The following is a 23,661-nucleotide window of genomic DNA, read 5'->3' as shown; positions in this document are numbered from 1 at the left end:
TTAAGTTCACAACAAAATTGAGAAGACGATACAAAGATTTCTCCTATACCTCCCGCCCCCACGCATGTATATCCTCCCCATTATCAGCATCTGCAGCCAGAGTGGTATGTTTGTTACAATTGATGAACTGGCATTGACACATTGTAATCATCCAAAGTGCATAATTTACCAGAGGGTTCACTCTTGATGTTGTAGATTCTATGGGTTTGGACAAAGATATAATGACATATCTCCATCATTATGGTATCATACAGAGTATTTCCACTGCCCTAAAAATTCTTCCTCTGTGCTCTGTCCCTTCATCCACCCCCACTCAACCCCTGAACACCAGCGCTCTTTTTACTGTCTCCATAGTTTCGCCTTTTCCAGAATGTTATATAGTTGGAGTCATTCATTATGTAGACTTTTCAGATTAGCTTCTTTCACTTAGTAATATGCATTTAAGTTTCCTCCATGCCTTTTCATGGCCTCATAGTTCATTTATTTCTATCGCTGAATAATATTCCATTGTCTGGATGTACCACAGTTTATCCATTCACCTACCAAAAGATGTCTTGGTTACTTTCAAGGTTGGGCAGTTATGAATAAAGCTGCTATAAACATCCATGGGCAGGTTTTTGTTTGGACATACATTTTCCACTCTTTTGAGTAAATACTAAGGAATGCTATTGCTGGATCATATGGTGAGAGTATGTTTAGCTTTGTAAGAAACTGCCAAACTGTCTTCCAAAGTGGCTGTACCATTTTGTGTTCCCATCAGCAATGAATGAGTGTTCCTGTTGCTCCACATCCTTGCTGGTATTTGCTGTTGTCGATGTCCTGGCTTTTGGCCATTCTAATAGATGTGTAGTGGTATCTTATTATTGTTTTAATTTACATTTTCTTGATGACATATTGTGGAGCACATTTTAATAAGCTTATTTGCCATCTGTATATCGTCTTTGGTGAGATATCTGTTAAGGTCTTTGGCCCATTTTTTAATTGGATTATTTGTTTTGTTATTGTTGAGTTTTAAGAGTTCATTGTATCTTTTGGATAACAGTCCTTTATCAAATGTTTCTTTTGCAAATATTTCCTCCCACTCTGTGGCTTGTCTTCTCATTGCCTTGATCCATTGGTTTTTATAACTTAAAAGAAGTTGCTCACATCGGCAAGAAAAGTTTCTGAGAGGAAGCCAGGTGGGTTGAAGGGTCGATGAAAAGGAAAGAAGTGGGAGCCATGAGAAATGAGGTACTTTAGGAAATTTTGTATTAAAGAGGCAGAGAAAGATAGAGTTGTATCTAGAGAGTTGGGTAGAGTTCAGGTAAATTTGTGGTTGAGAGAGATTTGAAAATGTTTCTGAACTAAGAGAAAGGAGCCAGTGAACTTGAAGGAACTTCACAGTAGAGTTGAGGCCTGATTGATGTAGAAAGATTTCAGCAAAGACAGGAAGGAAGGATTACTAGGAGCCAGATAGAGTGTTTACGTTAGGGTAAGAGGGGAGACATTTTCTCCTCTGAGATTGTGGGAGAGAAGTTAAGGGTGTTCACATACACCTAATAACCACATTTCATTTTCTCTAGAGAAGAGTCAGGGCCATCTTCTGACAGTGACAAAGGGTATGATAAATTGAGAGAAAAGAGAGGAACTGAGGGAATAAAAGTTTCAAAAGCTGTGAAGAGCATTGATAATAATCCTGAGAGATTAGAAGAACTGTAAATCATAAGGAAGTAAAAGGATTTCAGAGCTGGATAATTTTTTTTTTTAAAGATTTTATTTATTCATTTTTTTCCCCCCAAAGCCCCAGTAGATAGTTGTATGTCATAGGTTCACATCCTTCTAGTTGCTGTACGTGGGACTCGGCCTCAGGTTGGACGGAGAAGTGGTGCCTTGGGGCGTGCCTGGGATCCGAACCTGGGCCGCCAGCATCAGAGCGCGTGCACTTAACCACTAAGCCACGGAGCCAGCCCCGAGAGCTGGATAATTTTTAAGAGATGGAAAAACTGGCATAAATTGACTTAACCTGAGCAATCCCTGGAGTTACAAGTTAAAGGCAGATATTTGATGAAATTAAGGAAAAAGATAAACAGGACTTGGATGGGTAGGAAAATTGGGACCAATATTCTTAAGGGTATGGTGCACCTTTACGTAAATATAATGAAATTAACTGACTGTAGGAAAACTTCCTGAGTGTAGAAATAAGGGGAGAAAAGTGTCCAGTGCAGCTATCTTTGAATGCTTCTACCCCCATCTACTGCTGTGTGCTTCCTGTGGTAAGTGAATTTTGCCTTTATGTGGAGGCATTATTACTGGAGGTCATTTCAGTCCCTGGTATTGGCTTCTGGATTCCCTTAAAATGTTTTATTTGACCATCATTATTGATGTTTTTCTATTCAAAGTGTAGTGTAGACATTTTTGCTGTGTCTTTCTGTAATGTCTGAAGTTCTTTAGAAACGCAATTCTGAAATTAACGTAAAAGAGGAACATTTATGGAATTTATAAAAATTTTTATTTACTCACAACTTTAGTGATGTGGTTAGTTATTCAGGTCAAAACTCATTACAATAAAACTATATAGCAAAAAGTAATTATCTTTAAGCTAGCACCAAAAATGATACAAACCCAAAAATTTAATTATATCATATATCATTACTAGGCTAGGCTCAATCCACTTATATCAGAAGCAAGACTCATCCTAGGGTGATCCAGTCACCACAAGAGAGTATACACTGGCATTTTATATAAAGCATCTCAAGATGTGATAATATCTGACAGGTGGTGGAGAAGTAGTCACATTATGGATCCAGAATAGACTCATGGCAGTGTATTCAACTGTGGAGGAGGTGAGCAACAGGCTCTGGGAGCATCTGTTTCTCCTGTCAATCATCACCATTTTATTGAGTACCCATAAAGTGCTAAATATTTTGCTAGGTACTACAGATAAAAAATGAGCTTGGAAGTTCACAATCTATTGAGAGAGACACATATGTTAACACGTCGTGTCAGTGATAACTAAGACAGTGTGATATATACCATGGTAAAGCTAGGTGAAAGTGTTGTAGGAGACTTCTGGTGTAAATGTGGCTGTATAGACTTAGCATCTTCCCATTCTTTTTCTGGAAGCCTTCTAAGAGCAATAAGGAAAATAGAAAACAAAGACGTAAACTCAAATTTCAGTCACACTAGGAGACATATGCCAAAATATCACTCAGGGCTGCTCAGAGCAGTCAAGATAATGCAGGAACTCCACAGGAGGAAGAGAAACGAAATGGAAGAAAGAGCCCGCAGCAGCACATCTAAAGAATCAATACAGAGACACTTGCTGAAGAAGGGTACATCTAGAGATGGAAAGGCTATGGCCATTGTCTACAATAGCCAGGAGGCAACAGGAACCTCACTGGACCTGCTGTGGTTCACAGAAGTAGAAGGTGTGGAATGCACATGAAAGTACTCAAAAAAGTATTTGCAGATACAGTGTTTTTTTGTAAAGATGAGGAGAAAAGAAGTTTTGCTTGTGGAAAAACGGAAAAACCTGCCTAGAATCTTATTCTCCATCTACCCTCCCTCTGGCAAAGAGCTAGTCCTGGAAAACCTAACTCTTAAAATGATGTGTTTAAGAAATTAACTAGCAGCTAAACAAGATATCATACAAAAAAAGAAAAAAATTCCAGTAAAATATAAATAAAACACCATATAAATGTATAACATATAAATAAGATATCATAAGAACAAGGGGAAAATATCCACTTAAAAAAAGAAGCAACTACATCCATTTCAGATAAAAAAAACTCTCAGCAAATTAGGAACAGATCGAAACTCCCTCAGTGTGATAACGAGCATCTACTAAAAACTTACTGCTAAAATTGTACCTATTAGTGAAAGATTCAAGTCTGTTCCCCTAAGATTAGGAATTAGACAAGGAGATTTGCTCTCACTACTCGAATTCAGCATTGTACAGGAGGTTCTAGACACTGCAAGAAAGAGAGAAATATAAATAAAAGGCATTCAGGTTGCAAAGTAAGAGGTAAAACTTTTTCTTTTCATAAGTGATCGTCTACGTAGAAAATCAGATGGAATCTATACAGAAGTTACTAGAACTAGTGAAATGAGCTTATAGTAAGGTTGCAGGATATAAAATCAGTATATATAAAAAAGACTATTCCTACATACTAGCAGCAAACAATTGGAAATTGAAATTAAAAAACAATACCTTTGGGCCAGCCTAGTGATCTAGTGGTTAAGTTTGCCGTCTCCGCTTTGGCGGCCTGGGGTTTGCAGGTTTGAATCTCAGGCATGGATCTACACACCCGTTCATCAAGCCGTGCTGTGACAGGTGTCCTACATACAAAATGGAGGAAGATGGCCACAGATGTTAGCTCAGGGCCGATCTTGCTCACCAAAAAAAAAAAAAGAAAAAAAAAATTTCCAATAGCATTAAAATATATGAAATACTTAGGGATAGGACAAAAGATGTGCAAGACCTATACACTGAAAACTACAAAACATTGCTGAAAAAATTGAAGAAATAAATGGAGAGAGAACCTATGTTCATGAGTAAGAAAACTCAATATTGTTAAGACGTCACTTCTCCCCACTTGGTCTATAGATTTAACCCAACCTCGATCAAAATTCAAGCAAGCTTTTTTGTTAGAAATTGAAAGACTTATTCTAAAATTCATATGGAATACAAAGGATTTAGAATGCTCAAAATAAATTAGAAAAAAAGCAAAGTTGGAGGACTGACATTACCTAATTTCAAGACTTCTTATAAACCTACAGTAATCAAGACAGTGTGTTATGGGTGTAAAAAGAGACAGACAAAGCAATGGAACAGACTAGAGTCCAGAAATAGACCACACATATATGGTCAGTTGTTTTTCAACAAAGGGATCAATGTATTTCAATGGGAGAAAGAATAATCTGTTCAACAAATGATACCAAAACACTTGGATAACCTTATGCCCCCCTTGAACCTTGACTCTTAGCTCAAACTGTATACAAAAATTATCCTGAAATGGATCGTAGGCCTAAATGTAAAAGCTAAAACTATAAACCTTCTAGAAGAAAATAAAAGAAGAAATTTCAATGACCACCTAGGGTTTGGAAAAGATTTCTTAAATATGGTACAAAAAGCGTGAGCTATATAAAGCAAAATTTAACAAATTGGACTTCATAAAAATTAAAGAAACTTTTTCTCTTCAAAGGACACAATTAAGAAATTGAAAAGTCAAGCCACAGACTGGGAGAAAATATTTACAAAACAATATCTGACACTAGACTTGTATCTAGAATATATAAAGAACTTTAAAACCTCAATAATAAGATGACAAACAACGCAATGTAAAAATAGGCAAAATATTTGAACAGATACTTCACCAAAGGAGATATACAGATAGTAAACAAACACATGATTGTAAGCATATGTCTACACAAAATCTCATATGCTCTTAGCAGTTTTGTTTATAGTAGCCGAAACCTGGAATCTACCCAAATGACCATCGGTAGTTGAAAGGACAAATTCTAGTATGTCCATTTCAGTGGAATACTACTTAGCAATAAAAAGAAGTGAACTATTGATCCACAAAGCAATATGGATTAATCTCAAAATTCTTCCTAGTGAAAGAAGCCAGACAAAAAAGTTGCATGCTGTATGATTCTACTTAATGTAAAATTCTAGAAAGTGCAAAAAAAGTGAGAGAAAGCAGATCAGTCGATGCCCATGGGTGGGCTGAGGATAGGAAAGGGTAGGGAGGGATCACAAAAGAGCACAAGGAAACTTTTGAGGATGATCAATATGTTCATTATCTTGATTATTATGATAGATTCATGGGTTTATACATGTGCCAATTTTTTTTTTGAGGAAAATTGGCCCTGAGCTAACATCTGCCAATCCTCCTTTTTTTTTTTTTCTCTGAGGAAGACTGGCCCTGGGCTAACATCCATGCCCGTCTTCCTCCACTTTATATGGGATGCCACCACAGCATGGCTTGACAAGCAGTGTGTTGGTGCATGCCCGGGATCTGAACCAGCGAACCCTGGGCCGCTGCAGCAGAGCTCATGCACTTAACCGCTTGTGCCACCAGGCCGGCCCCATACATATGCCAAATTTTATCAAATTGTACACTCAAATTATGTTCAGTGAGTTGTCAATTATATCTCAAAAAAGCTGTAAATTTTGAAAAAGAAAAATGTTGACACAAAGCAAAAGGAAATTGTACATATAAATTTATACATAAATTTTTAAGAACTCAAGCGAAAACAAAGTCATTTTTATGAAGAAAAATCTCAAAGAAGAAATACAAGAATTCAGGAAGAGATGTTAAAACAACAGGAAATGGGGGCTGGCCCGGTGGCATAGCTGTTAAGTTCACACACTCCACTTCGGCAGCCCAGGGTTCGCAGATTTGGATCCCAGGCATGGACTGATGCACCATTTGTGAAGCCATGCTGTGGCGGCGTCCCATATAAAGTAGAGGAAGATGGGCATGGATGTTAGCCCAGGGCCAATCTTCCTCAGCAGAAAGAGGAGGAATGGCAACAGATTCAGGGCTAGTCTTCCTCACACACACAAAACAGCAGGAAATGATGAAAATGAAACCTGATTTGGTAGAATAAATGAAATCATACAATTGGAAAGAGCACCAGGGCAAATTATCACTCTGGTAAACGTAGGGGGATATAGAGCAGAGGTCAGCAAACTATTACCCATGAGCCCACTACCTATTCATATATGGCCCTTGAGCTAAAAATAATGTTTACTTTTTTGGATGGTTGGAAAAAAGAAGAATATGCAACAGAGGCTGTATGTGGCCTGCAAAGTCTAAAATATTTACTATCTAGCCCTTTACAGAAAAAGTTTGCTATCCCCTGCTATAGAGGATAAAAGTGAAAAATAAAATGAATAGAAATTAAGAATGAATTGCTTAAAATTACAAAGAAAATGATAATAGGAGTAGGAAAAGGAGATACAATAGTTGCGTAATTGGAATACCCAAAGAAAAGGTAAGGGAAGAAGACATTTTTAAAGACATAAATTAAGAAAACTTTTCACAAAATAAAATAAAGCTACATATTTAAAACAGTATGCTGCACGGTAGGGGAAACGGTCCCAGAATAGTCAACAGTAAGACATATCCTAGTCAAGTTACTCAATTGTAAAGAAAAAGAAGAGGCATAGAGATCAAATCATTTATAGGGACCAGAAAATTCAGATTGGCTTCAAATTCTCCACAAAAAACTCAGCTCCAGAGGAGGGTGAAGTAATAACAATAAGATCCTCAAGGAAAGGAAATGTAAACCGAGAATTGTATATCCACTGTATCATTCTTCAAATATAAAGCCCATAATAAATCGTTTTGAAAATAGGAAAAAAATTCAGGAAATATTGTTCTCATGATCCTTTTTTCAAGAAACAACTAGAAGTCAAACTTCAACCTGCCAAGAGACATCTGAAAATTCTACAGCAAGGAACTGAAAATAAGCATTGTTTGTATTTAACTATAGAACTAAGACTAAAACTTAGGTGACGTTAGGTACGAAACTGAATATAAATGCTCTGGCAATGTATAAATAATTCAACTAACAAAAAAAAGAGGTCAAGAATGAGACAAGGTGAAAGGTTATTTGCTTGTCTAATTTGTAATAGGAGATGGAGGTATCATTTAAGCAATTTAAGCATACTTCTTGGTACTAATGTAAGCACTGAGAAAGATAATATTATCAATAAATATCAGGCAGTGGAAGAAAAGAGGGAAGAGAAAATAAACAAATTTTGTCACCATTCAGAGTAGGAAACTTATAGATACTGTCTAAAGATAGAAAGAACTAAAAATAAGAGTATTATGTGAAGTTATCATTATAATGGTAATCACTAGGGAAAAAAATACATAATATCAGAATAAGTACCCACACAAAACAAAGAGAAGAAAATGGACTGTGTCTTTAAAAACTTAAGAGAAATTATAAAAACAAAATAAAATGTCAACTAATATCAAATATATACATGATATCAATAAATATAAATGGCTTAAACTTACCTTAATAAAGGATAAGGAACTTCAGGTTGTATCACAAAGCAAAGATCAAGCCTGTGCTATATACAAGATACACATCTAAAATGGTAATTCAGAAAGACTGAAAATGTTATTTCAAAAAAATGTACAAAAATAAAATAGAGGTCCAGCCTACAATCAGACAAATTGGAATTCAAGGGAAAAAAAAACATTAAACAGTGCAAAGAAGGGCATTTAATTAGGCTAAAGTCTTCAGTTCACAATGAAGCGGTGTCAGTTGCAGATCTCTCATATCAGCTAATGTAGTGTTGAGTTCCATAAAGCAAAACCTACAAATGATACATGGAAAAATAAATAATCATTCTAGTAATAGGAAACTTTAGTTTGCTCTCAGCCTAAATAATCAATAACAAAAAATAATAATGTATATATAATTGATATATATCAAACTCTGTACTCTCAAAATAGAGAATGTATTTTTAATCAAGTGCTCTTGGCATAGTCACAAGAATGACTATATGCTGGCCCACCAAAAAGTCTGGTGGAGACAGTTTAGCAGTGTCTATCAAAATTACAAATGCATATACATTTTGACCCGGAAATTTCACTTTTAGACATTGATTATATAGATGTACTCACGCAAATATGAAATTACCTATTTACAAAATTACCTATTTTACAAGTCATTGCAAAATATTTTGGGTAGTAAAATATTGAGAAGACCTAAATGTCTATCAAAAGGTCTGGGTAAATAAATTTTTGTACAATAGGTTAGAATACGATGCAGCTGTAAAAGGAAGTGAAGAAGCTTTTTAGGTACTAATAGAGGAAGATCTCTAGGATATATCCTTAAGTGAAAAAGCAAGATGCAGACTGTATGTATAATATACTACCATTTTCCCTATCTCAGAAAAAGTGGGGAGGGAGCCAGCTTGGTGATGCAGTGGTTAAGTTCACACCTTCTGCTTTGGCAGCCCAGTGTTCTCAGGTTCAGATCCTGGCATGGACCTACACACTGCTCATCAAGCCATACTGTGGTGGCGTCCCATATATATAATAGAGGAAGATAGGCACAGATGTTAGCTCCGGGCCAATCTTCCTCAGCAAAAAAAGGAAAATTGGCAGCAGAAGTTAGCTCATGGCCAATCTCCCTCGCCACAAAGAATAAAAAAGTGGGGAAAATGTATTTATATATGCTTGTAAACAATGTATAAACAAATCTATGGGAAGATAAATAAAAAAGTAGCATCAGAGGTTACTTGTTTGTGGAGTGTAAACTGGACAAATGGAGAATGGAGTAGTAAGGAGACTTTTTAAAAATATGCTTTTTAAAATGGATGTTGTTCCATGTGAATATATTATCTATATAAACATCTAAAAAGAAATAATGCCATGAGGCCGTAGAAGATAAAGCAATTAATTCTCCCTTGGGGCATTGGGAGAGGCATTCAGAGTGGGTAATATTTGAACCGAGACTTCAAAGGATGAGTGAAATTTGACAAATGGAGAAGATTGGAAAGACCATTGCAGGCAAAGGAAATAGGTTCTACAAAGGCAGGAGAACATGAAAGTGAACCTAGGGATTAGTAAGTGTGATTAGACATTGGGTCTATGAGGGCAACAGGGGCTGTCGGAGGGATGGAAAATGGCTCAGAAGAGGAATTTAGAAAGTTTAGGTGCAATCGTGTGCAAGCTGCTTGTATGTCATGCTGGGCGCTGTTGGTTCCATTTGATAAACAAATTGAATGTCTGCTCTGTGCCAGTCCGCGTGCTGGGTGCATAGGACTCTATCTTCTAAGCTAGTGGTTCTCAGTCCTGACTGTGTATTAGAATCACTTGGAGAGCTTTAAAAAATACTGATGCCAGGCTCCACCCCACACACTTATATTGGAGTTTTAGAGTGTAAGGACATCAGTTATTTTTTAAAAGGCTTACCAGGTGTTATGAGAGGTTTGGGGATTTGATCGGAGATGTAAAAGAAACTTTTCACTCCAAACAAATGGACTGAAGGTGTATTTTATTATATAGAGGATAGTAAAGGCAATAGTCTGCAAACAGATTTGAATAGGTCAAATATGAAGAGGGAAAAACATCAGCTCCACTGGAAAGGGAAACATCCACATCGACTGAAGGGAAATGACACACATCAACCAGAAAGAGAAACACCAGATTGACCGAAAAGAGAATATCTCAGATTGGTTACTCACAATATCCACGCCCCACTGCTGGAGAGAGTCCCTTCGATTGACGTGGCTGGGCAGGAATCCCATCATCAGAAGTCCTGGGCCGGGCGTCCCCTCCACAGGTGAGACTCTTACCAGGCCTTGGTTTCCAGCAGTTTATATAAGCAGTTACAGAGTTTACAGAGCAAGCATTTCGTGTTTTTATGTATAAATGTTATCAGTGGCACACATGCACTGAGCCTCCTGGCTATCATCCCAGCCCGGCAGTTGTGTACGTGCATTGTTTACCCTGGTTATTGTCTCAGCCCGGCACAGATGACCAGTTTGCCCCAGGCTGTGGCGCCTGAAGGGCCTTGACATTTTTACACATTGCAACTATCTCCATGGGAAAAGGGCCAGTTTCCACCACGCAGAAAGCAGCTTTTATATATTTTTTTGTGTTGGTGGCTGTAGGTCAATGGAGCGGCCAAACATGGCTGTACTCATGTCAAGACATTTTTGTCTGTGGCCGTTTTTATTAACCATAAGACATCATATGTACAGACAATGAACTTTGTATATAAGTACACAAGGCACATCCAAGAACCCTAAATTTAATGACTATAATAATTATAAAACTATTTTGTAATAAAGGACCCAAACCCCAAGGTAGCTAATCAAATAATCCCTTAGAATATGAAGTATTATTAACTTGATTTTGTAAATCATGTACAGCATCAAAGATAACATTAGCTAAGATAATACCTAGGCAACAAATTAGCTTGTAGAAGTCTAGACCAGCCCCCATCACGGAGAGTAGCAGAAGGCAGGGTAATAGAGAAATTATAATTAGTTTTGTGTGACTGATCAGAGATAGGCTTATACTGAGAAGTTGCTTGATGTTTTTTGAGACCAAATTTCTCGGCCAATCGTAGTCCAGGTTATAGGTCCCACTGATGTAGAGCAGTTGCTCCAGCAGTGCAGGGTCAAAAGTTGTCCTGTGGAGACTATAGTTGGGGTGGAGGTCTGCAGCAGACATGGAGTTGCAGCATAGCATAGCGAGCACAGCAGGAATATCTATTCATGTAAAGAAACAGAGTTTTTAGGAACATGATATACTTGTTTGCTTTTTGGATACATGGCTATGAGTGTTGTAGTGGGCCCTTGGGCCGCTACTTTTGTGGCGCAGGGAGCCACATTGGGTGGGTGGGTCACCCACACCTTTGTTTTAGGTTTTCATCCATCTGTAGACCCAAATCCTTGTATTTTTCTTTTAGTTAATTTAGTTGGAGGTTGTTTTTGTGACACACTTGGAATCAGGAGGGGAAGTATCAATAATTGTCCCATTTGTTTTTCAGACTTTATAGTTAATACTGTGTCACTACCGTTATATAATATAAATTTTATTTTTTTTTTGGTAATTTGAATCAGTGACTCCTCCTAGTATATGAATATCTTTTGTTGTTAGTCCAGAGCATCTCTTGAATAAACCAAAAATGTTTTTGGGAAATTGTACCCCTATCCCAGTAGGGACTATACATTGCTTCTTAGGGGGCAATTGAATAGAATAAACAGTGGGTAAGTCCAATCCAGCCGCTTTGGCTGTGGCACGAAAAGGCGGTTTAGCAGATTGGGTCAATGGCCAATAGGTTAAGGTCATAAGCTCATGGGTAGTGGCTGTCACTTCTGTAATCTTTGCTGGTTGACAGAGGAGTCTCATTAGGGCCCAGTGGCCTGTTGTTTAATATATTTAGAGCAGTACTTAGATGGTCGTGCCACCCCTTTAATGAGCCATGACTGAGTTTTCTCAATTGTTGTTTAAGCAATCCATGCATTTGTTTTATGAGGCCTGTAGCTTGGGGGTAATAAGGTGTATGATAAATCCATTTTATATGATTTTTTTTTTGTATAAGTCTGAGTCAACTTACCTGTAAAGTGGGAACTGTTGTCACTCTGAATCTGCCTTGGTGATTTATAGAATTTTGTGGCACTCTGTTGGGTGGCTGCTTTAGCTGGCATAGCTAATAAATAACCAGAATATGTATTAACAGCAATGTAGGCATAAATATATCCATAAGAATTTGGCAATGGTCCAATAAAATTGATTTGTCAGGTATGGGTGGGAAATAATCCCTTTTGAATATGACCTTAGTAGGGGTGTGGAACTTCCCATTTATTTAACTGTTGGCATGATTGACATTGTTGTATTGCAGTGGCAATATCATCATGGATGACAAGGATTCCCCTTTGTTGTGCCCACCTGTATGAAGTTTGTTTTCCCAAGAGTCCACTCTTTTTATGGACCCATCCTGTTAAGCCTGGATTGTGTGTTGTACGACTTTGCATCAGCTGATTAGCATAAGAGTTATACTTCTGTTTTGTAGAAATTAAAGAACTGTGAGCATCAACATGAAATATAGTAACAGTTGTATTTTGGCACCATAATCATATGTCTTTTTGTAATTTCTTTTTAAGTTAAACAAAAGACTTTAATTGTGGCAGAAGTTTATCAAAAATATCAAAAGATTTTAAAACACTTGGTCAAATAGGAAACAATGTCTAGTTATTCATTTAATCAAGTTGACAGCAGAAACAGTCAAAGGCAAACAGAGAGTTAAAACAGTCAAAAAACAAAAACCTTAAGAGAGAGACTTTAGTCCTTTAGAACATAGGAAATTATTTTAACAAAACATAGGTGTTTTGTCTTTTACATAGACTTACTCAAAGGAACACCTTTTAATTTTTATATAAAGAGCAGACCAAAAGTTTAAGAAAATTACCTTTATAAGAGAGAAAGCCAAATCCTAATTTTTTATCAGCCTACTTTAGCCAACTTGATTATGTACAAAACTCCTCAGGGTTTTACTTTTATAAACTTTTTGTTACTTACTTTTTTGTATTTAGAATTTGTCCTGTGTCTTTTATTTTTTAGTACTTTAGGAAAAATTTATCTTTTTTAATAAAACAAACAAAAATATCTCTATTTTTTATATCTTTTTTATGGACAATATATATTTTGCTTTTTTTGTATATAAACTTTTTAGAAATGTGTATTTTTTTATAGAAAATTTTTTAACATGCACAGAGCATGTTTATCAATAAACGCAAGCATTTTTTAGTTTTTCTGAGATAAGAAACCAAAGGCAGACAAATCTATGCTTAGTAACCAATTTTTAATGTTTTATCTTATGTGGAAATGACCCAGGGACTCAATAAATTTTTATTAACTTAATTTAGCAAAACTCTAAAGTTTCAAGTTACCAAAAAGATTTTGGAAGCTGTTTTTGAAATAACTTTGTCTTTTAGAAGTCTCTGTGTATTAATTAAAGATTGCATTTCATCGTGAGAGGTTTCGAATCCTCTCTTTTAAAGGGTGACCCTTAAGGTGAACTCATCTGAAACAGATTCTCCAGAATAGCCATCAGAATTTCAAATTACTTCAAAAGTTTGTTTATTTTTACTTGCTTAATTTCAGATCAGGAATTCCGGGGGAGCTGAAGCAGGGAAGCTCGCGAGAGAGGGGAGAGGAGCCGCAGATTCAGCTTCGGCTGCTGGCGTGTTTAATTACTTAATTATTTTTTCTTAAAGAGGCAGTACAGTATTCCCCATTTTATTTAGAAATCTCAAAAGATTAAAATAGGCTTCCCACTAGTTGTTTAACTTTTTAGCTGGCTGTTTTTAATTGCATAAGCAAATACATCAGTTTTGTTAAACTGAAATTGCCCCATTTTGGCCACTGTTTTTCTGGAGTCTATGGAATATTGTGGCCATGTGGTGTTACAAGAAAAAACTATCTTCTTTTTGGACATGGGCTCCTAGCTGAGGTCAGCCCATTTAGCCAAGAGGTGGCCCAGGGGGCTTTTCTTGGGGACAGATGGAATTCCCCCCCTTCAAAATTACAAACATACAGAACAGACAGTCAAATGAGATCCCAAACAGAACAGATAGGTGTATCTAACAGATTCCGGGTAAAAGTCCTACAACTATTCCCTCTCCAGTAGGGATAGCCCTGCCTCTTAAAGAGATAGGACCCCAGATGGAGGGGAAGAGAATTCTCGGTGTAAGCAAAAACAAACAAACAGACAAACAAACAAATAATTTTGGAGCCTGTTTCCCTGTCATAAGAAAACATGCCCAGGGTCAGCGGTGCAGGGTCAGATGGAAAGCACTGGGAGCAGTCCCTAAGGCAAATCACCTAGGCAGCTGCTGGACTGTTTCCCAGGACAGCCCAGGGCCGCCGAGCCACGGGCAAGGAGCCTCCCATCTGGCTCGCCAAATTATTATTGGATACATATTTTGGCTCTCTATTTGTCACATAAGAGGGGCCAAATAAAACTAGAATGCCAGGCTCCTGGCAAGGAAAGAGTTCCTATGTTGGGTGACATCAGCCGGGACTGTAAATCTGAAGCTTTTTTTTCCGAGAGTACCTTCTCCCTTGTATTTTACCCCCATCTTCTATAACCCGATGATAAGCAGTCAATAAACAACAACCTCGCTGTGCCAGAAAAGAAACATCATCTCTCTCTTTTTTCCCCCCACCATCTGCAAAGCTTTAGTCACGTCCAATGATTCATATCTCGAAGACGAACATCCCAAGATTCACATAATCCTGACCTACGAGCCCACTCCCCAGCCACAGTGTAAGAGGGAGGGTCCTCCCATCCTGGAATTTCTTCCACCTTGGCTTCAGTTACCTTTTGTTTGAACAGGAAAGCCATCTCCTTAATCAAATCCTGCTCACAGTGCCAATTACATTATGAGAGGTTTGGGGATTTGATCGGAGATGTAAAAGAAACTTTCCACTCCAAACAAATGGACTGAAGGTATATTTTATTACATAGAGGATAGTAAAGGCGATAGTCCACAAACAGATCTGAGTAGGTCAAATATTAATATAGGACATATAATGAGAGGGAAAAACATCAGATTGACTGGAAAGGGAAAACAGCCAAATCGACTGAAGGGAAATGACACAAATCAACCGGAAAGAGAAACACCAGGTTGAATGAAAAGAGAACACCTCAGATCAGTTACTCACAACATCCACGCCCCACTGCCGGGGAGAGTCCCTTCAATTGACACGGCTGGGCCGGAATCTGATCATCAGAGGTCCTGGGCTGGGCGTCCCCCCTACAGGTGAGACTCTCACCAGGCCTCAGTTTTTAGCAGTTTATATAAGCAGTTACAGAGTTTACAGAGCAAGCATTTAGTGTTCCCATGCACAAATGGTTATCAGTGGCACACGTGCACTGAGCCTCCTGGCTATCATCTCAGCCCAGCAGTTGTGTACGTGCATTGTTTACCCTGGTTATCGTCCCAGCCAGGCACAGATGGCCAGTCTGCCCCAGGCTGCGGCGCCTGAAGGGCCTTGAAATTTTTACACATTGCAACGATCTCCATGGGAGAAGGGCCAGTTTCCACCACGCAGAAAGCAGCTTTTGTATTTCTTTTTGTGCTGGTGGCTGTAGGTCAATGGAGTGGCCAAACATGGCTGTACTCATGTCAAGACACCAGATGATTCTAATCACATGCATCCAATTTTGAGAATGCCTGCTCCCTGCCTCTTTCCTCCTCCTCCTTATTTTGTTTTATTATTATTTTTTAAATTATTTTATTGAGGTCATATTGGCTTATAACATTGTGTAAATTTCAGGTGTACATTATTATATATCAACTTCTGTGTAGACTGCATCATATTCACCACTGGTAGTCTAGTTTTTAATCCGTCACCATACACATGTGCCCTTTTACTCCTTTCCCACTCCCCCTACACCTCTCCCCTCCGGTAACCACTAATCTATTCTCCTTATCCATGTATTTGTTTATCTTCCACTTGTGAGTGAAATCATACGGTGTTTGTCTTTCTCCTTATTTTAATGAAGGGAATAATACTGTGTAGAAAGTGGTTGTGACATGGGTCTAGAGAAGTCTCTGAACTAGAAGCAAGAAAATGAGATTATAGAAAATAGTTCAGGGCCGGCCTCGTGGCTTAGCACTTAAGTGCGAGCACTCTGCTGCTGGCGGCCCGGGTTCGGATCCCGGGCGCGCACTGACGCACCACTTCTCCAGCCATGCTGAGGCTGTGTCCCACATACAGCAACTAGAAGGATGTGCAGCTATGACATACAACTATCTACTGGGGCTTTGGGGGAAAAAAATAAATAAATAAAATTAAAAAAAGAAAATAGTTCAATCAAGAGATGATAAAGTCCTTTAAAGAGTATAGTGACTTGAGGCTAGTGCCGAGTTTTGAATTTAAAAGGCTTAAGTAGAGAAATCCATGTGGCTTGATCATGGATTAGGTGGAGGGGAAGGAGAGTGATGATGAGCCAAAGATAACCTCGCCTGGATGTCTGGGTTTGGTGATGTCACCAGTCAAAAGAGGGAAGGCACTGGGAAGTACTGGTTGGGGGTGGGTGCAGGTACAAGGCGAAATAATGAATTCAGTTTTGGAAGGGCTGCCTGAAAGGTACCTGCAGTTTATAAGATGCGCTAAGGGACATTTGGATCTCAGGACAGAGGAAAAGGCACCATTTCAAAATCTAGGCAGGCCATCCACATTGGAAATTTTTTCAGCGGAGAGCAGATCCAACCCTTAATCAGAGTGAGGACTCCAGTGTTGAGAGTAGGGTACTTACAAGCACCGGGTGAATTTGCTGTCCTAGAGACTCTGGACACTGAACTGGACACCACAATGGTGTCATGGCACAATAAAGATAATGTGTGCACCAAAAAGGAGGTACAAGCAGACCCCTAACCAGAGTCTCATCCCAAGGGGAGTGAACCTGGACCTGGGCTGCAGGTTCTTCACCTTCTCTCTCTGTGTTTCATTAACATCTCATCATTTTAGCGTAACAGTTATCATATCAAAATATTAGCTTAAAAGGTGCTTCTTCTTAGGGAAGGCAAATGCTTCCTCTCTCTCTAGCTATGCCTCTGAGGACAAGGCAGCAACTTAGATGATGGGGATAAGGCAGCATCCAGTTTTTAGGGACACAGTTAAGGCCAGTCTTCTCTCAAAAATGCCTTGAAGCTCAGGCCCAGGGCTCTGAACTAGACAGAGCTGTTGCTGAAGGTCAAGACTCGTTCCAGATGCTGGGACCTGCAAGTGGGGACAAAGTTCTCCGGAGAGAGGGGATGGGGTCTGTGGGGACAGCATTTGATGCAGTGGCACCCTGAAATTGCTCGTAAGACAGTTGATCTGTAATCCTTCAACAAACCATCGTATTCTCTTGTACTGTCCGGTCCCCATTAATCAGAACATCGTTGCAGTATATCTAAACTGAAAGGGACCACTTAAATAATTATCCATGAGGGTATCCAATGTTGGAACTTCTTCTTTAAGAAATGAAGAATATTGAAGTATTGTAATATGCCAATTGAAAGTTATTTTTACTTACATTTGTCTAATGATTTTTCCCATGAAAGCTTCAGTTCATGCCAACAAGTAGGATCCCTGAGGTCACTACCACCTGCCAAACTTCAGCATGTAAGGTGAGTAATTAAAGTAGGATTGAGCCATTGGTGTCATGTTTCCCATATGAAGGATAAGACTTACCAAGGGCCGAATGTCACCATGGTTTATGAGGTTCAGAAAGTGAAGCACTAATACATTTTTTTAACTGCCATCATTTTTCTTTTCTTATTAGAGTGATACATGTTTATTAGGGAAAATTCAGGAAATAAAATATAAATAAGAAAATTCAAATCACTTGTCTTAACTGCCTGAAGATGATGATCGTTTTAAATATTTTAGTATATTTCTAATATTTTCTCTGGATATATATGTGTGTGTATATATTTAATCGTATATACATCCATATTTGTGTGTGTGTGTATATAAATACAGAGAGAGAGAGAGAAAGGGAGAGAAAAAGAGAGTTGATTCAGTCCGTGGTTATCTATTTGCCTAGAAGTATGCTGTGTATGTAATTCCAACATTGTTGCTTGTTTGCTAAATGTCATATTATATTACATTCCTCAAATATCTGTTAATATCTAAAATTTAAAGTTTAAAGGGAAATTTTTGAACCTGTAGAGCTTTTCACTTTTACCAATCACACACAAAAAATGTGGAAAACTCTACAATCTTAGTTATTCACATTTCTTAACAGGCAGATGATGGGATTGATAAACCCCAGCTAAACTTTAGATAAATAGATTACTGATATATATACACCAGGGAGCCAAAGGCAAGTAATCTCTGTTGGGAGGAAGTCAGGAAGCACATTGTGTTCTCAATCTGGGCTCTTCTGCCTCGTAAAGAAGATCAGATATCTTGACTCAGCCCAGCTCTGTTGAAACAAATTCTGAATGAGCCATTACAGTGGTACACATTTGCTTGTCTGTTTTCCAAGCTTCTGCTTTTTAAAGTTTTTATTCATAATAAATATTACCTAATGTCATAAGGTTTTGAGGGGAATGGTAATTAATTATAAACAAACTGGCTACCAAAAAATAAAAACACGTTCTTTGATATTTAAGGAGAAGGCGAAAACTCAGAAAATCAGGCCTTCGGGCGATGACTTGAAGCCTGAGTCTCTTGCATCCTTTGAGCTTTCAGTCAGCCGTGGGGGCTGGAAAAGAAGCACAGAAGAGACAGACTCTGATATAGAGTACATCTCAGAGACTAAAATGGTGAGGAGGTCTACACAGAAGAAAGGGTACCCTCAACAGCAGAGATGTCCAACAGCCCTGCCAGCAAGTGTCAAACTAGCTGAGAGATCCCAGGTGGGTTTTTTTTTTTTCTTTTCTTATTCACAAAATGTATAGTAATTTCCTTATTCAAAAAATAACATTTGGTAAATGGTTTGGTCATTTTCACACTTTTCAAGTACTCTAATTATAGCATATACATTGTCATCTGAGTTTCCTGGACAAGGTCCCAATTTTTATTTTTTCTTCAGTGTTCTCTCTTTTGGAGGAAAAGTCAGACTGCTAATACCAGCACATCAGCACAGTGTGTGGGAAGCTCTGCCAACTGAAGGGCCCCCAAAGAACGCCTGGGTGGGAAAAGGATTTTAAATCTGAATTTAAGAGAGAAATACTCACATAGGATAAACCTGTAATCTTGAGCATTTTGCGTTCAATGCTTTATAGAAAAATGCTTAGCCAAATTCTACAGTAGGTAGTTACCCCTGTAGTCAAGGTTCTGGAAAAATGGGATATAATGTCGATAATACAACCAAGTATTGACACTGATTTTAACAAATGTTCTACCCCAGAATTTCCATATATCCAAATGCGTTTGTTTCTTTTAAGAGAGTCACTACACTTTCATTCTTACAATGTTACCCTTATTTAATTCCTTTTGAGAATTTGCCCTTAGATTCAGTTGAATTATTGTTATTAAATAACAATACCTACAATTGAGTGGGCATTTACCTTGTGCCGGATTCAGTGCTAAATGATTGCAGACATTATCTCACTACCATTTTAAATCTTTCATAAGCCAAAATTTATTGCCTAGTTTATCTGCCTTGTTCATAAAATTTGATTGCCAATGCCTTTTTACTGTTTCCAACAATTAAACTCATCTTTAAAGGGTGGATATGGGCCACCACAGAAATATTCAAATGAACTGCCATAGGCTCTGAAAGTGATAAACTAATTTGATCGGCATGTATCTCCTGAACTTTTGCCCTGTGTAACATACTGTGTTAAGCATTGTGGGAGACAAGATATGTTAGGCATGGTTCTTTCAAAAGGAATTATTCTGAACAATAGTTACATTACAGAAATATCTCACATTTCTCTGTAATATCTTTGGCAAATGGCGTATAGACTCTTATTGAAAATCTTTAGTGATGGAGACTCATTACCTCCGCCTTTTCTCATTCCATTTTTGGGTAGCTCATTCTCTTAAAATATTTGAAGTCCAATTCCCTATCACTTTGAAGTTTTGGCCCTTAATCTTTCCTTGAGACTATAGAAGCCAAGCTGAATCTGTCTGCAGTTGTCAAAATTTTACTTTTAATTTTGTATCTTATAAGTACAAGTTGATATATTCTGCAGATATTCATTCAACCCTTGCTGTGTCCAAAATACAGCATGTTTTCAATATAAAAAGTAGTTTCATCACTTTACAGTCACATCTCCCTTATATGTATATATATAATCATCTATTATGTGCTATTCAGTATGGCAGGCAGCTACAGGGGATTCGCCTGTGAGGAAAACCACATACAGTCCCTGCCCCATCGAACTTCCATGGAGACAGATAATCCAATAATTATACAGACAAATGCAAACTGCTACTTGGCCAGTTTTTATAACTTACTAGCGTGAGTACTTATAATAGGGGATTTGACTCTGTATGGGAGGACAGGGAAGTCTTCCCTGAAAAAGAGATGACTGAACTTTTAGGATTGAATTCCAATTAAATTGGTAAAAGATGAGGAAAAGCATTTCCAAGCAATGCAAACAACATTTTCCCAAGAGGGAACACAGTGAATACCAAGTACCTTAAGAAGACAACTAAGCTATGACGGGGCAGAGAGATCAAAAGGGGCTGTGGCGTGAGATGAGTGGGGAGTGACCAGAACCATGCGGGTCCTGCAGGCGTTGATAAGGGGTTTTGCATTTGTCCTAAAAGCAATGGCAATCCATTGAAGGGTTTCAAGCAGGAAAGTGACGTTATCAGATTTTCCTCTAGAAAAGATTGCTTTGGCTGAGTATGAAGGAAAGGTTAGTAGAGAGCAGAGTGAATGTGTGCAGAGCACTTAGGAGGCTATGCAGTGGCCTCCTGGGGAAGTAACCGTAGTGTGGGCTAGGGTGACGGTGGTGGAGTGGAGAGAAGGGAAAATACATTTGTTCCTTGTGTGTTTGTCTGGAGGGAACACTGAGCTGTTTTCAGGATGTGTTGGATACAGAAGGTGAAGCAGAGGGATATGGCAAGAATGACTGTGGAATTTCTGGCTCTTGCATCTGGTTGGATGGTGATTCCATTCATTGAAATAGGGAATCCTAGAAGGTGTCTGGGCTTGTGAGTTGGAACATGAGTTCAGCTTACATGGTGTGAGACTTCCAAGAGGACATGCCAAGTAAGGAGGAAGGGTAAGAAGAAAATCAAGACTGGACAGAAACTTGAGGGATTTTAGCATCTTATGGCCAGCTGTTGGAGGATAAATGTGCACAGTGATTGTGAAGGAATGGCCAGAGCAGTAAGAAGAGAAACCAGGAATTTGTTTTATCATTAAAGCTAAGAAGGAAAAAAGACAATTCAAAGAGATATGGTCAGAGAGCCTAAATTCTGTTGAGAGGCCAAAGGCCTAAAAAAGTCCATTGACTTAATGACTTTAGAGGTAATAGAGATGAGCTCAGGAAGAATTTTATTGTTTCTGTTGGAGTGAAGAGGGTAGAAAGCAGATTAGAATGGATTGATTACCAAGTGGAAGGTGAGGAAATGGAGACAGGTTGTATGTCAGTTCTTGGAAAGATAAGATCATTTTATTTCAGAAGATATTCTATACTTATAAAAATCTAGAAGTGAGGTAGATAGGAGACTGTGAAGTTCTTTATAAACATTTGAAAAATGAATTTAATCAAGTTTTAAACTGCAATTGAAACAATTTTCAATTACTTGAGGATTATTTACAGTAAATTTCTAGCATCTTGTCCAATAAGCACAACGCTAGGCATTACTACTATCAGAGGAGGTGCAGGAAGTGTAATTAATTTTAATATTAGTCTGAGTAGATGGAATTAGGAAGGCAGATATGCTCCAAGTAAATCTTGTCATATTCCCCAAAAGCTTGATAAAAATGGCTCTGGAATTAGCTAATGTTTTAGCTTATATGTACCACAGTTCAGCTCTATTAATACAGGGAATTAATTAATTAACTGTTCTTCCTGGAGAATTGTTTTTATTAGACCCTTTTGTTTCTCAGGAGATTCCACTTTCTTCATCCTAAACAACTTTCCCCCCTATTTCCTGAAAACAGGGCTCCCAATAAAAATAATACACTTATTGTTTCCTACATCTGCAACTTTTAATTCCTTTGAATTTTCCCTCAATGACCTTTGTTAATTCTTTTCACTCAACAAACGTATATTAAGCATTTACTCTGGACCAGGTGCTGAGAACTCAGAGATGGACACAATTCTTTCCCTCCAGAAGCTGAGTCTACCTCTAGCCATTCCAATCAAAGGAGACCTTTCCCTGCATCATAAATTTTCCATTTCAGTGGTTTCTCACTTTTTCAAGGAGGAGGAAATCTTTTCAATATCAAAAAATGACTACAGACATCTCACATAATATTAGGTATGTCTAGTATCCATTGATTAAGAACGATGTAAGAGGAGAAAGCCATCATAGATATTTTGAAATGAATGTATATTTTATCCCCCGTGGCAACATCTACATAAATTTTAACAACAATGTGCATATCCACATGAGACATCATTTATTCAGTTTATGGACAATAATTCATGCAGATCCTTTGCAAAATACTGTGAGCTCTTTGATTCACCATTGAGCACCATAGTCAACACCACTCATTTCATACTTAATTTGCTTTATGATAGTCCTTTTTTATTATGTGTTGTTATTTAACCTTTACATGTGCTTATCTAAATCATACACTTCTTGAGGGCAAAGATCAGAAATTGAATTTCGTTTCTTAATCCTACAGAAGTCTGCTTCTGTACAGAAGTTACTAGAGGCTGAATGAAGGTGGTTTAATGTGTACCATTGATTGCTACTAATCTTTGTATATTTTTTGTTAATACCTTGCTATAGGCCTCTTCTTGGGAGGTGAGAAGGAAGCAGAGCCCATACCTTGTGCAGGAATGTGAGGCTTTGATGGAAGTTGAAACCAGCAACAGCGATCCAGATATAATCCTGGTGAGATAAACTTTCCCAACTAAATGACACCTTGAGATTTATTCACTTTTGTAAAGATTAAAAGAATCCAAGAAGCAGTGTACATTAGTGCCTCAAAGGAAATGAAACATTTAGTTGAATAACTTAGTTTTTAGGTGAAGAAATAAGACTCAGAATTGCCCAAGGGTACACAACCTAGTAAAAAATACAACTGGGACTTATACCTCCTGACCACTAGTCCATGATGCTTTTCATTTTAGAGAAAGCTTTAATATTATGTAAATATATATAAATTATAACTTGAGGGTCATCCCAAAACCTGCACGCCCAAATCCAAAGCATGTTAACCTTTCTGTAGTTCGTAATATGGATTCTCACCAGAAAGTGTAATTCTAAATTGACTTAAACTAGACCACTGCCAAAAGCCCTATTGAGAGAAGTCTATTCAAGAAATATGGACACACTTTCCATTTAGTCCTCTAGGTTATGTATCCCTGATCCTAACTTGGTAGTCAATATTAAAGACCTCCATACCTGGACTGCTCTACCATAGACCCCAGGAGAGTCGCTTTCCCTCACTGAACAAGTGTAAAAGCCCTTGGTGTTTAGGAAGAATTGACTCAAGGTCTGGCCATATGAGGAGCACTTCCTCTGTGAAGCCATGTTAAAAACGTTGTCCATTATG

The 23,661-nt window shown here is 38.0% G+C and overlaps 1 protein-coding gene and 1 long non-coding RNA gene across 2 annotated transcripts in view; one reads left to right on the top strand and one right to left on the bottom strand.

Annotated features, from left to right (window-relative positions):
- The window catches only part of MORC1 (MORC family CW-type zinc finger 1), a 162,797-nt gene that overhangs the window by 102,618 nt on the left and 36,518 nt on the right, over positions 1–23,661 (top strand). The window contains exons 19-22 of the mRNA XM_058556516.1: positions 17,582–17,647; positions 18,638–18,887; positions 19,101–19,159; positions 22,893–22,997. Of these exons, the coding sequence (XP_058412499.1) occupies positions 17,582–17,647; positions 18,638–18,887; positions 19,101–19,159; positions 22,893–22,997 (480 nt within the window). The remainder of the gene's footprint in view (positions 1–17,581; positions 17,648–18,637; positions 18,888–19,100; positions 19,160–22,892; positions 22,998–23,661) is intronic.
- LOC131414519 (uncharacterized) lies at positions 10,598–15,317 on the bottom strand. Its single transcript, XR_009222189.1, has 3 exons — positions 15,192–15,317; positions 12,082–12,174; positions 10,598–11,230 (listed from the first exon to the last, which is right to left on the bottom strand). It is a non-coding gene; the product is annotated as an uncharacterized LOC131414519 (long non-coding RNA).

The sequence above is a fragment of the Diceros bicornis genome, chromosome 15, assembly GCF_020826845.1.
Source record: "Diceros bicornis minor isolate mBicDic1 chromosome 15, mDicBic1.mat.cur, whole genome shotgun sequence".
Lineage (NCBI taxonomy): Eukaryota > Metazoa > Chordata > Mammalia > Perissodactyla > Rhinocerotidae > Diceros > Diceros bicornis.
The sequence above is the reverse complement of the archived record's forward strand: the minus strand, read 5'-3'. Positions and strand labels throughout refer to the sequence as shown.